At 44.7% G+C, this 14,117-nt stretch overlaps 1 protein-coding gene across 1 annotated transcript in view; it reads right to left on the bottom strand.

Moving 5' to 3' along the window:
- The window catches only part of Mertk (MER proto-oncogene, tyrosine kinase), a 109,342-nt gene that overhangs the window by 46,868 nt on the left and 48,357 nt on the right, over positions 1-14,117 (bottom strand). Inside the window, exons 5-7 of the mRNA XM_042276206.2 lie at positions 12,244-12,330; positions 10,162-10,277; positions 2,632-2,815 (exon numbers count right to left, since the gene is read on the bottom strand). Coding sequence (XP_042132140.2) covers positions 2,632-2,815; positions 10,162-10,277; positions 12,244-12,330 — 387 coding nt within the window. The remainder of the gene's footprint in view (positions 1-2,631; positions 2,816-10,161; positions 10,278-12,243; positions 12,331-14,117) is intronic.

The raw sequence follows: 14,117 nt of genomic DNA, 5'->3' as shown, positions 1-14,117 counted from the left end.
TAAAAGCAATACCCAACAAGAGGAACTTGTTTCCTGTAGTTGGTTTTTTGGGGGGCCCATCACCCAGCTCCCAAATAAATACATGGAGACTTATTCTTACTTATGAATGCCCAGCCTTAGTAGCCAGCTTTTCTAACTTAAATTATCCTGTTTCTCTTTAACTATGTTTGCCTCTGGGTTTCTTACTTTTTTGTTTGTTTGTTTGTTTGTTTTTTCAAGACAGGTTTTTTTTTCTGTGTAACAGTTCTGGTGGTTGTTCTCGAACTCACTTTGTAGACCAGGCTGGCCTCAAACTCACTGAGATCCACCTGCCTCTGCCTCCCAAGCACTGGGATTAAAGGCATGGGCCACCACCACCCAACACCTTTCTTTATTCTATATATCTTTCTTCTCTTCTTACTCTGTGGCTGGCTGTGTGGCTGGCCTCTGGCATTCTCCTCTTCTCCTTTTCTCACTCTTTCCTAGCTATTGGCTGTTCAGCTCTTTATCAGACCATCAGGTGTTTTAGACAGGCAAAGTAACACAGATTCACAGTTAAACATATGCAACATAAAAAATGCAACACATCTTTGCATCATTAAACAAATACTCCACAACATAAATGAATGTAACACATCTTGAACTAATATTCCACAACGGTTTCCCACTGGCTCATCTGTGTCCTAAAATAAAGATCACTACTTAGAGGAAATTCTTCCAACAAGGTAGAATTCTCATGGTACTGCCAAACAGCGCTAGCCATGAAAATAGTATCCATACCAGGTGTCTTAGGTAGGGTTACTATTGCTGTGAGGAAACATCATGACTAAAAACAAGTTGGGGAGGAGAGGGTTTATTTGGCTAATACTTCCACATCATAGTCCATCACTGAAGGAAGTCAGGACAGGAACTCAAACAGGGCAATAACCTGGAGACAGGAGCTGATGCAGCAGCCATGGAGGAGTGCTGCTTACTGGCTTGCTCCTCATGGCTTACTCAGCTTGCTTTCTTATAGAACCAAGGACCACTGGCCTGGGAATGGCACCACCCACAATGGACTGGACCCTCCTGCATTGATCACTATTTAAGAAAATACCCTGTAGGCTTGCCTACAGCCTGATCTTATCGAGGCATTTTCTTAATTCATGCTCTATCCTCTCAGATGACTTTAGTTTGTATCAAATTGATGTAAAACTAGCCAGCACACTAGGATACCAAGAAATCATCCCAGATAGATGTTAAAATCATCAATTATCCTAACTGTATTCTATATGATCTAAAAGTTTAGACATGAATTATATAAGAAGCAGAAAAGAATCACAGCATGAGAGACAAAGACTAGTTAGGATTAGTAGCTGGTTAGGTAAGATGGCTAAGAACAAGGTAAGATGACTGAACCAGAAGACATAAACAATAGAAACTCTCCAAAGGAAAAATGAGGAGAGCAAAGGGGAGGGATTAGCAGAGCACCATTGAATGATGGGACTTCTAATGGTCTGTTGTGCACATAGCTGAAGTCCTTAAAAGAGAGGAGAGGTACAAAGGGCAAACATGTATGAGGAGTGGAGGTGTGTAGCTCAGGGATAGAGCATTTGTACAATAGGCACCCAGTCCTAGATTCGGTCTCCCATACTGTGAGGGCAAGATGGCAGGCCAAATTCTCCCAAATGTGATACAAACTACAGTCAGAGATGCAAGGAGTCCAATGGCCTTTGAGCACAAGGAATATGAGTAAAACGAAGCTAAAGGATATAATTGTTAAATTGTTCAAAGTCAGCACTAAGGGAAGAAATGGAGACAAAGCACATCTTACACACAGAAAACCAAAGTCAAGTTTACCACCAACATAAAGTTGGAAACAAAGCAAGAAAGGAAACCGTGGAACATTGCAATACACTGAAAGGAAAAACAAGAACTCTCCCTCCCTCTTCTCTTAAAAAAAGAAAAAACAAACCCAAACCCCTCCATACTATTTACTTTTTGCTGCTGTAGTGAAACGTCACCACCTTGGCAGAGGGAAGGGTTTATCTTATCTTACACTTCCAGGTCACACCCCGTTATTGAGGGACTTTAGGGCAGGAACTTTTAGGGCCGGAACCTGCAGCAGAAACCATGGAGGGATGAACCGCTGTTGCTCTTTTGATCTCTGGCTGAGCAGGAGGGTCTCTAAGAGCTCGAGGCCAGTCTGGACTACCTAGCAAGTTCCAGGCCAGCCAAGACCATACAGTGAGACTCTGTCTCAAACAAACAACCTAATTAGAACATCCTCTAGACAACTGTGGAGCTAGAATTTTATATAATTAAAAAATGACTTTTCTCCCCTTGGGTTGCCTGTTGTGAATAAAAACTTGGTGCATTATATGTTAATTGAAAATAATAGAATGCCACCATCTTCCCATGTAAAGGAAGATGTTAAATGCACATAGTACAGATAAGGTTTTTAGGTGTTTTTTTTTTTTTGTTGTTGTTGTTGTTGTTGTTTTAAACTAAGTCTCTTAAATTACTAAGAAACAATTTTCTTTCCTATCTTATTGGCCACCCCACTAAAATGCACCCGACTAGCAGAGTGCACACAACATCAGGCTGTTGGGAAAGGTTTGCCTGATGACATGCCACTGGAGGGAAATGTTCATTGTGTATCTCAGCAATTACCTCCTTCTGTCGTGCTGGCCAGAGTCCAGGGGCTTACTGCAGACCAGCCAATTTCGTTCCGACAGGACACACCGATGCTGTAATTAGCCAGGGCTTGCAGCTGCTGGATTTCATACAGATGTGGCGAAGCAGAGGTATTAAAAACCATGACTGAGCCGTTACTCAGCAGGTCAGCTTCCTTGACCTGAATGAACAGTACAGATGTGGACCAGCATTAGTAAGGTGGGGGGAATGTCAGGCTTGGGCGCACAAATGTTGGATGCACGTAGCCCTTCCTCTGTGCTGGAGGAAGGACCCGTTTTCATTCAGGACATACACAAAGTTTCCCATCAGCATTGCTTCTGTCACTCATGTCACTCTGGCAACAACTGAAGCCCTCAGGAAAATGTCTACGCTGTGGAGCTTCACTGAGGCGGGCAACAGACAGACACTTACTGTGATAATTATATTACTAATACATTAATAATTATAACTCACTCTGTACTCAAATAGAAAGTAGCCCCTCTCCTCCCAGATCCACTTGAGTTCTTAATCTAGTCTTTCGTTTCATAGTATCTGGCCCTTTGAATAATTTCCAGATCTTGTTTTAGAGGATGGTTTCTTGACTTTTGTCATCATTATTGTTTGATGATAACATGAAAAGCAAGCACAAAATATCATTCAAGTATACTTTTCAGTACTTCATAAGGAGTGACATGCTTGTGTGTGTGGGTGTTTTAGAGACACTATATCACCATGTACTTCTGACACAGTACCCATGGCTTTGCTCAGATTTTACTATTCCTGTGTAGTTTATCATGAATTTAAAAGCTCACAACTTGGGGTTAGGGAGATGGCTCCGCAGTTCAGAGCACTGGCTGCTCTTTCAGAGGACCTAGGTTCAATTCCCAGCACCCCCATGCTTGTGAGCTAGCAGATGTGGGTTCTGGGAAATGAATTAGAGTCCTCTGGAAGAGCAGGCAGCATTCTTAATCACTGAGCAATCTCTCCGGTCCCCCTTTAAAGTTTTTTATTAGCATCTGTTAATTATACATAATAATGGGTTTCATTATAACATTTTCAGACATGTATATAAATGTGTTTTGATTATATTCAATCCCCATCACATTCTCTCCACTCCCTTCCTCGCTCTGGTCTCCCTTCTGTTATGTCTTTTTTTTTTTTTTAATTTATTTTATGTGTACGAATGTTTTGCCTGTATGAATGTGTGTGCACCATACACATGCCTGGTGTTAGCAGAGGTCAGAAAAAGGTACCAGATCTCTAAGGTACCAGAACTGGAGTTTCAGGCAGTTCTGAGCCTTCATGTGGGTGCTGGGACCCCAACCTGGGTCATGGCAAAAGTAAATAATACTGCTAACACCTGAGCCATCCTCCAGCACTGCCATGGCTTTTGTGTGTGTGTGTCTGTGCGTGTGAAATGAGTTTCATTAGGATTGGTTACAGGAGCATGGGTGAGGGGTTATTTACAGAACCATGGGCACCTTATCAGTAGCTATACTTCTGAGGGAAAAAAAAAAGAGTACCTCCTGGAGCAATCATTTACTGCCTACAAAGCTTCAAGGAGGAGTGAGGCCCCATGAGCTGTTCCCTGCTAACAATTATTAGCTGCCTATCAAGTCTCAGGAAGGAGGAAGGCCTAACAAGCACCTCCCCACTCCATGACAGGATGTGGGTGGGCCCAGCTTTGTGCAGGTCTTGTGTAGGTGACCACAGCTGCAGAATTCAAGAGTGCAATGGCCTTGTCATACTGAGAAGACCACTGAACCACATTTTAAATTTCCAGCATAATATCTTGTTCCAGGTAGAACTGTCTGTATTAGTCAGGGTTCTCTAGAGGAACAGAACGGATAGACTATATACAAAGGGGATTTACTAGAATGGCCCACAGGTGGTGGTCCAGCTAGTCCAACAATGGCTGTCTGCCAATGGAAGGTTCAAGAACCCAGTAATTGTTCAGTTCACAAGGCTGGATGTCTCAGCTAGCCTTCAGTACATGCCAGAATCCTGAAGAAGCCGGCTCCAATGCCAGTGTAGGAGTGGACTTGCCAGAGAGAGCGAGAGCAAGGAGGCAGAGAGCGGAAGCAGCCTTCTTCCGTGTCCTTTATGTAGGCTGCCAGCAGAAGGGGTGTCCCAGATTAAAGGTGGATCTCCCACCTCAGAAGATCTGGATTAAAGGTGGGTCTTCCCACTTCAAATGATTTAATTAAGAAAAGAAAAACCTCTCCCAGTGGGCCCAGCTGCCTGGGTTTTAGTTATCCAGATGTAGTCAAGTGGACAACCGAGAATAGAATCGCACCTTCTTTCTGTCTTCTTTTCACATTCCAGTTGGAAACCCTGGTCACGTTGACTTCTGAGGTAAGTAGCAAGTAGGTGTTGAAGAAAGTCAAAATCTTCCTCAAGAGAATCAAGATTCTGAGGCTATCGGAAAATTCTTATGCAGCAATTTACATTTGAGGAGGAAACTGAGGTTTTGAGGCGCAGGCTATCTTGCAGGAAGATCCTGTCACCCTTGAATGGCCACACTCCTTTTCTTCTGGGCGAGGCTGAGTTCCATGAGCTTATTACACTGTAGATATTGCTCTTCCAGCTTCCTGGTTCTGTGTCTACACTCATTCTCAGGCTGTTTTATGGAGGAATACACATCTTCTACAAACATGGCCTCAGGAGCCTCCCCATGGGGCCATAACCTGTTCCTAGACACACTCTTGTTTCTACACCACACCTGCCTTGGCGTGCCACATTGACAAAGCTAGCATGTTGACAATTGGCTTCGCTTCTTCTCAAAGGCCTGTGATCTGTCGTCATCGGGCAGAGCTGGGGACTGAACTGCAGGCCTACACACGTGCTAGGGAACTGCCTGCCACCGAGCTACATACACCTGAGTCTCCTCAAAGCTTCTGTTTTGAGAGTCTTGATAAGTAGCCCAGGCTGTCCACAAACGTACATTCATTCCCCGTTCCCGGTCTCCAAGTAGCTGGGTTTCTAGCACACTGGGATTGGCAGCCACCACGCCCCTGCAATACTCTGTCCTTCTCATTCTGTAAAGTTGCCTGGAGTTGGCTTTAGTAATGCCGAGTGGTCCTTTACTTGGCTTTAATAATGCCGAGTGGTCCTTTACTTGGCTTTAGTAATGCTGAGTGGTCCTTCACGCTTATTTCTCTCCACTCTAACAGAAACTCAACCTTAAGAGCTCACACAGTTGGCATATGTTTTGGGAGAAGCTGGGAAACACAGGAAAGGACGATTTCTATCTCATCCAGCACACCTTTCTTTAATCTCCTTAAAATGTTTATCTCCTCGTCATTACCTCCCCCACACTCCACAATCTCCTCCACACTGCCCTTCAGATCTATGTTCACGAGCAAGACAACAGGATCCTCAGCTCAAATCTAGTCCTTGGCCAGACTTTCCGCTGTCCCCTTATGCATACTTCCTGTTTGGGAATGGGGTTATGGGGGAGTTTGGAAGTGGTTTCTCTGGTACAAATACGTATAAAATTAATAAAAAGACAGAACAGTAGTGGGCAAAACAGAAGCAACCAAAAGCAATTTTTTGGGGGAAAATAATCTTTAATCCAAAAAGTGGAATTTCCCGTAATAATGGAGGTACAATTAAGGCCAGGGATGTAGTGTTGTTATGTCAGGATAGGTGTGCTTGCAGTTTAGCACCAGGACCATAAATAGACATTTTGGAATATTTTGGAATCCCCTGGTGGATACCATGAGGGTGGCGTGGAGGCCGAGTTCCACCTCTGACTCAGACCTCATGGGTGACAAGAAGGTACCAGCTGACCTGAGAAGCCACCACTGTTCAAGGAACAGGGGCCATGTGCTTATCTTGGGGGTGGCTTTTTGGCAGAAATTACTTTTTGTTCTTTCATATTCAACTATGCGCTGACTTCCTGGTGACCAACCACTAAAACTAAGGTGGAGGAGCCCTTTGGCTCCCTGCCCCAATCCCATTTCCGGAACCCTATTTGCAGGCAGGTTCTTGGGAAAACAGAGACTTTCTAAAATGGTCCTCCTCTGCGGACTCTGGGGAGGAAAGAGGGCATAAAATGGCAAGAAGCATGTGAAGCAGTTAAAGATAGAAATGGAGCATGTGCCCCAAAAATGGGGGGAGAAAGAAACCAGTCAGGATCAGAGGACATGAACGGGTGTGTCCCGATAGTGTGCAGTCCAAATCCACCCAAAACATTCATTGTTACTGAGTCAGAGTTTAAAATGGTGATGGACTACAGCCCATTTGGTCCCTTCGGGAAGGGCACACACCACATACAACCCTAGGCTCCCTGCAGGTCTTCTAGAGGAAACAAAGGGTACTGTATTGAGTGTGAAGTTCAGACAAATACAAACCAGGTTTTAATACAGGTAAATAAGGAGATTGCTTGTGTCGTTTAACTGGCTTCCCAATGCCATTTGCTCGGTTAACAAATCCCGCCAGAGATGGGAGGGGGAAAGAGTGGAGGGAGGCTGAGCTAGCTGGCGGTTTGAGTGCAGAATGACCACATCTGACATCACACGGTCCAAGGTGGGCGGGAGGAGCCTGCCATTCGTCTGCCCTGGGATGCTTTTTCATGTAGACCATGACTATGCAAAGCCACGGCACAGTCAGAGAGAATGGGCTAAGCTGGTGAATCTTCACCTCCTAGAGTGCCCGGGCGCTTTCAGACACCGGCCGTCTCACCCCACCTTACATCTACCCCAAGGCTCCCTCTCTCAAAGTGGTGGTCGGGAGTAGCCATTCTCTCTCAGCGTCTCCCTGAAGTTCACCACTCTCATGAGGGAAGCTATGCCGTACCCTCTCTGGCTCCTCAGTTTAGCAACTTGAACTTGCAGCCTTTCAGAAGGCTGTCTGTTACTTCAGCTATGTCTGTAAGAGTAAATGTCAACACCCATCCCCTCACTGTTCTCTACAACGGAGCTCTGAACTCACACAGAGCAAAACTGATAGAATTGCCGGGTGGGCGGTGGTGGCGCACGCCCTTAATCCCAGCACTCGGGAGGCAGAGCCAGGCGGATCTCTGTGAGTTCGAGGCCAGCCTGGTCTACAGAGTGAGTTCTAGGAAAGGCGCAAAGCTACACAGAGAAACCCTGTCTCGAAAAAACTAAAAACAAAACAAAACAAAACAAAAACCCAGTAGAATCAAAGGGAGAAAAGTTTAAAAAATAAGAGTTGAGACCCTAACTCTCACTCACAGTTATGGACAGAAACATTAGACAGAAGACCAACAGGGATACAAGACAAAGACAATGGACCAACTGGGCGAAACTGTAACACACAGAACATTCCTGCCAGCTGGTTTACATCATCTCTAGTCCTTGGCAGTCTCCAGGACAGGACATTAAGTCATTAAACAAGCCTTAATAGATTTTAAATGACCGAAACCAGTCTAAGCAGTTTCTAATGGGACATTAGAAATAAACAAGGAGGCTGAGGAAGGAGATGGTTCAGTGGGTAAGAACACTTGCCACGCAGGCTTGGAAACCCAAGTTCACATCAGCAGTACCCACGTAAAAGGCTGACTGTGACTGCACACACAGACTCTTGTCGCCCCAGGGCTGTGGGAGCAGAGGCAGGAGGATCTCTGGGGCTTGCTGACTGTCAGCCTTGCTCCAGGTTTCAGTGAGAGACGCTGTCTCAAAAGAATCGGTGGGGATCGATAGAGCAGGACATCAGACAGCCTCCACACATGCATGACAATACATGTCTGTACACCACACATACATAAAAGAATAATAAAAAAATTAAAAGCATAGGATTTAAATAGTCAGGAAAACAAAAAAATCATAAGGAAAAAAAAACAAAAACAAGCAAGAAACCATTGAGATGAATGAAAACATCGTAAAACAAAAATCTCATGGGATACAGCTAAAGCCATATTTATAGGGAAATGGATAGCACAGATATGCAGCATGAATGCCTATATTAAATTTCTCTCAACTAGGCATGATGGCATATGCCTGTAATGCCCTTTGGAGGCAGAAACAGGAAGAGCAAGAGTTCATGGTTATTTATGGTGATAGTGAGTGGAAGGCCAGTGCAGACTACACGAGGCTGACTCTGTCTTTAAAGCATTCATTAAGCAGTCGATTGGGAGGATTTCCTGGTGAGAGATTGTAGACACCAGAAGGGCTAGCACTTACAGTGCTTGGGAGATTTACAAATACAGCTGGGCAGGAATTAAACAAGTCTGGGAACGGTGGGGTGAAGACAGATACATGTGAGAGATAATGCATGTTTTTATTTTTCAGAGAAGGAACAGCTGTCAGATAAGAGTGGGAGACACCAAGGGCAATTAATTCCAGTTGGTATGAAAAACATCTAGTTATCAACACAAAGTTCTCTGGAAGTCACGTCTTCAAACGGAGCTGGAATAACGAACCTATGTTAGCTTAATGTGTTTGTCTTTTTAAAATTTAATTATTTATTATTATTATTATTATTATTATTATTATTAAGGGGGAGGGACACTTGTGCCTTGATACACAAGTGGAGGTCAGAAGACAATTTTCAGGACTCAGTTCTTTCCTTCTCCTGTGGATTCCAGGGATCAAACTCAGGCTGCCAGGTTTGTGTGGCATCTCGCTGGCCTGGTTAACGAGGTTTTTAATGAGAAAACCAGAGATTCAGGAAACTAAGGATAACTCTGTCCCCAAGGCAGAACGCACTCATCCTGGCAGCAGACAGTCCCCAGGTGACTGGTGACTAGCTCCTACACACGGTGTCTGATCTGACTGTGGAGTTAGTAGCTCTAGCTCTCATGCTGGCATCAGATCTTCATGGGCCCGAATTCTGGTCCTGTCACTCACAGACAGGTGAGTGTGCCCAGCCCACAGTGCTAGTGTGTTTTAAGCAAGAGATACATGTCCACAGAATGAATGCCTTGGCTCCAGTGAGGACTCAGTAGTAATAGTGCTCTTGCCCGCTTCTGTTTTCCGGGAAGGAGCACTCAGGAGCACAGCTTATATCACGACAAGGTACCATTTAGGGTGACTCACCCCTCTTTCTCCGGGCCCTGTTTCCTAGTAGCTTTAGGTACAGTTAAAAAGGGCCGAAGATTCTACAGGGCCAGCAATCCCCCCATTTCCCCAAGAGACAGTGGCTAAGGGGTTTCATCTCTCAGCACACGTGACCCACCTTGGGCTGGTGCCTGTCCCTCATAGCACCAGGGAAGGAAGAGCCATACTGGGAGGTGGGTAGCCTCCTGGATCCTTGGTCACAAACCAGCTCTCACTCAAGGGGAATTTTTGTAATTTATATGAATCTTTGTAATTTATAACAAATAAATGGCCTTTGTCCTTGGAGACATGTTTCTCTCCTGGGTGGGCCCTGGGTCATAAAACAGCATTGTGGCCAGAGCACCAGAAACAGCCTGTGATGGTTGGCACTGAGTAGAGGGATGGAAGGGGTTCTGAACAGAAGTGGAGAAATACCTTCCATGCCTACCCTGGGGAGGAGGAAGGACGGCCAGAGAGTATCACACAGCACCACACAACCCCTTCCCTCTCTGTTCTGGAGATTTACCTGAATGCTGCAGTTCTGAAGTGGAGAGTATCCGTCAAAACCGGGGACCCAGGAGACCAGGATGCTGTGTGCTGTGCTGCTGAGGATGTGGACTTCAGTTGGTGGGGAGGGAATTGCTATGGAAAAACAAAGACACACACATACAATCACAATGGTAGACCCCATGGGCGGTGGTGGCGCACGCCTTTAATCCCAGCACTCGGGAGGCAGAGGCAGGTGGATCTTTGTGAGTTTGAGGCCAGCCTGGTCTACTGAGCGAGATCCAGGAAAGGCACAAAGCTACACAGAGAAACCCTGTCTTGAAAAGCCAAAAAAAAAAAAAAAAAAAAAAAAAAAGAAAAAACAAAAAACAAAACCAAAAACAATGGTAAACCCCAGGGGGCCACAGACATCAAACCAGAGGTTCTCTCGACCTGTGGGTCCTAACCTGTTGGGGGTCAAATGACCCTTTCACAGGGGTCATCTAAGACCATCAGAAAACACAGATATTTACATTATGATTCATGGATCCCAACCCCTTTGAGGGTTAAACAACCCTTTCACAGAGATCATCTAAGACCATTGGAAAACACAGTTATTTACACTATGATTCATAACAGTAGCAAAATTACAGTTATGAAGTAACAATGAAAATAATTTTATGGTTGGGGGTCACCACAACATGAGGAACTGTATCAAAGGGTCACAGAGTTAGGAAGGCTGAGAACCACTGATTTAGACCAAGGTGGTCTTGGTTGTACTGACCTAAGTTTTAACATAAATGGAAGTCAGAAATACACAAGTTTGGCCTCAGTGCTGGGGGGGAACAAGGCAGACGGACCAGAAGTTCAAGGTCATCTTGTCTTAAAATGAACACATAGAAATCCCACAAGCCTTGGAAACAGGATTAAATTTTTAAAGAAATTTTGGGTGAGATTCTGCCTGAAGCATACATTTTCATGCTTCCCATTTTATACATGTTTAAACTCTAAGAAGTTTAAACCTTAGTAAAAGGTCTTTCCAAGTCTACACCCACTGGAGGATTTCTGAGATTCCCAACATGCCTTTGGAAACTGTAATAGCGGAATTTGTAGAGAGGAAGGAAGTTATACACTTCCTCCAGGAGTCACTTTTAGTTTGACTTTTTTTTTTTGCAATGAACTCTTACAAAATGCCATTTCATATTCTTCACCCAGTTGATTTATTGAAACTGAAATCAGAATCTTTTAGGACTATAACTCCTTCCATAGTTTTAAATTCCCTTCTCTGCACGCCCAACCTTTAACTTATTAGTCAACATATTCCACCATTCCCTTTTTGTGTTTCTTTGATTTCCCAAGGATAAGAGAAAAGAACCATGAACCCAATATTTACTCTTCACTATCTCAAAATCAGAACCCAACATTTATTCTCCACTATCTAAAGATCAGACAGTAACACATAAAATGTGCTTGTGTTTCTGTGAGCAAGAATGATGATATAAAGATAAGGCAGAATTTGCTTGTAGGTTTTCCTTTCCTTCCAAGTTTTGGGTTTAAATCCCTGCTACTCACTACACAGAGGAAGAAGGACAAGGTGATGAACTGCCACGTCTCTACTTTGACGCTGCTACTGTCAATCAGCTGCCCAGGGAGCTCCCATCTAGGGAAACGCAAGCCCATGGGAGGTAAGATGGAGAGGAAGGGAGAGGAGGAGACAGATGGGCACCCCTCTTCTTCGCTCTCAGCTCCCCGTTCTAAGGCTCCTTCTTGTAAGACTTGGATCAGGTTCTGCTGACCCAGTCTTCATATCAGGGTCCCTGGGCAGCCCATCTCTGGGCTCCTCAAGGGTTAACGAGGACAAGCATAAGGAGAAAATGGGAAAAGTGAAGACAGAAGCAGTTTTCCAGCTTATTCTCCCCTGCGCTCAGCAGGACGACACTAGCTAATGCCTGGCAATGACTTATGCGCCAAGTACTGCTGTAACTGTTTTACTTGTACTAAGTCATCAAGCCTCAAACAGGTAGGCTTTATAATCACCCCTGTTTTCTTCTTCCAAAACAGCACTGACACCAAGGAGAAGGGACCCCCAGGGGTGGTGGAGAGCCCCCGCCTTCCTGCTCACCTTTGATGTTGATCTGCACACCCTTGGACACCGTCAGCCCTTTGTCATTGTGGGCCTCACAGCTGAAGACTGCTGTCTCTGTCAGACCTGGGACGGAAGGACACTCGTGAGATTCGAAGCAGAGAAACAGGTTGCCCTGGACTGGAAATCTGTTGCTTTGCCAGCTTTTATTTCTTGGGTCATAGCTTCTAGCCTAAAATACAATATTCATCTAAAAATTGTGCTAGCTATAGAAAGACAATCCTGAGAAGAAACTACAGAGCAGGGCAGCCCTGGACCCAGAGGCAGCTGCCTTCATTCATTCAATCTCTGAATGCCGAGGTAATGTCATTCAGACTTCTGTCTTTTTTTCTTTTTTTGTGGGGGGGAGGGGTTAAGACATGGTCTCTCTATGTAGTTCTGGCTGTCCTGGAACTCATTCTGTAGACCAGCCTGAACTCTGTAGACCAGCTTGCACTCACAGAGATCCACCTGCCCCTGTCTCCTGAGTGCTGGGATTAAAGGTGTGCCCCACCACATCCAGCCAGAGTTTAGTCACAGACACAGCAAACAACACACAAGCACATAGGAGCCGTGATGGGGCTCATCACAGAGACGCAGGAAGCAAGGGAAAGGGTTTCCAAGGGCCAAGGCTGGAGCAGTCAGAGCAAGAAAACAATGCGGCGATGAATTACAACCCATGGTATGCAATAAAGTTTCAAGTGGTGTGTATTGATAAAAAGGGCAGATTAAATAAATGGAAGGTAACAGGCAAGTTTCCCACAAAGACAACCTCCAATGGTCTAAGTAGATTCTACTTCCTTGAGGAAGCAGGAGGAGCATGGCTTGGGAAAGGTGAGAAGGAGGGCAGCCTCAGGATGGAGAACCTGACCACGCCCATCCCTGCCAGGCTGGTCAAGGTTCACACCTGCAGTGACTGGTCATGTTGACAGAATGTACCCTGGGATGATGGAAATAGCGACTTCGATTCTGTGACATTCCTCTTGAAACACAAAAGCTTATTCTGTCCATAGGGAAAGTATCAGGCAGGCCCATGGGACGGTCTACAAAACACCTGACCAGCAATCCTCAAAACCACCCAGGCCAAGGAAAACAAGGACCATGAGGTGCCTGATCAGACAGACACAGATGACTCAGTGGAGCAGAGTGTGACACCCTGGATGGGATTCTGGGGCAGAAAAGGGACAGGCATTAAAATCTAAGAAAATCTGAATGTTAGCTAATAAAAATGTATCAGAATTGAGACATCAGTGGTAACCAATTTATCACACGAATGCAGGATGTTAATAACAGGAATGTGCAGATGGTGTGTATTCAGATTCTTTGTTCTATCTTAACAGTTTCCTTTAAGTTTTTTTTTTTTGTTGTTGTTGTTGTTGTTGTTGTTTTTACTGTGTATATGTGTGCAAGTGCGTGCATGTCATGGCGCATGTATGGAGGTTCGAGAACAAGTTTTAGGGGTTGATGCACCTTGTTGAGACAGAGTTTCTCTTGTTTCTGCCACTGTGCAGCCCCCTCCTGGCTAGCTGGTCCATGAATTTCAGGCAATTCCCTGTCTTTGTGTCTCGTCTCACCCTAGGAGTGCTGGGATTACATATGTGTGCCTTGCCGTTGAATTCAGCCTTTCTGGGGGTTCTGGGAATGGGGAACTCAGGTTGGTGCCTCATCTGCTGACCCCCCAGCACTATTTCCACAGTTTTACTGCAAAATCTAAAACTATTTTAAAATTTAAAAGTTTTTTTTTTTTTTTTTTTTTTTTAAACAAACACACAAACAAACCTATATGCATTATGCAGTTGGTCTGGAAACTTCTATATCTCTAGGACACAAAAGCAGTATTATTATAAATTGAAGATAGACACATTTTTTTACAA

The sequence above is a fragment of the Peromyscus maniculatus genome, chromosome 4 (assembly GCF_049852395.1).
Source record: "Peromyscus maniculatus bairdii isolate BWxNUB_F1_BW_parent chromosome 4, HU_Pman_BW_mat_3.1, whole genome shotgun sequence".
In the NCBI taxonomy this organism is placed as follows: Eukaryota; Metazoa; Chordata; class Mammalia; order Rodentia; family Cricetidae; genus Peromyscus; species Peromyscus maniculatus.
The sequence above is the reverse complement of the archived record's forward strand: the minus strand, read 5'-3'. Positions and strand labels throughout refer to the sequence as shown.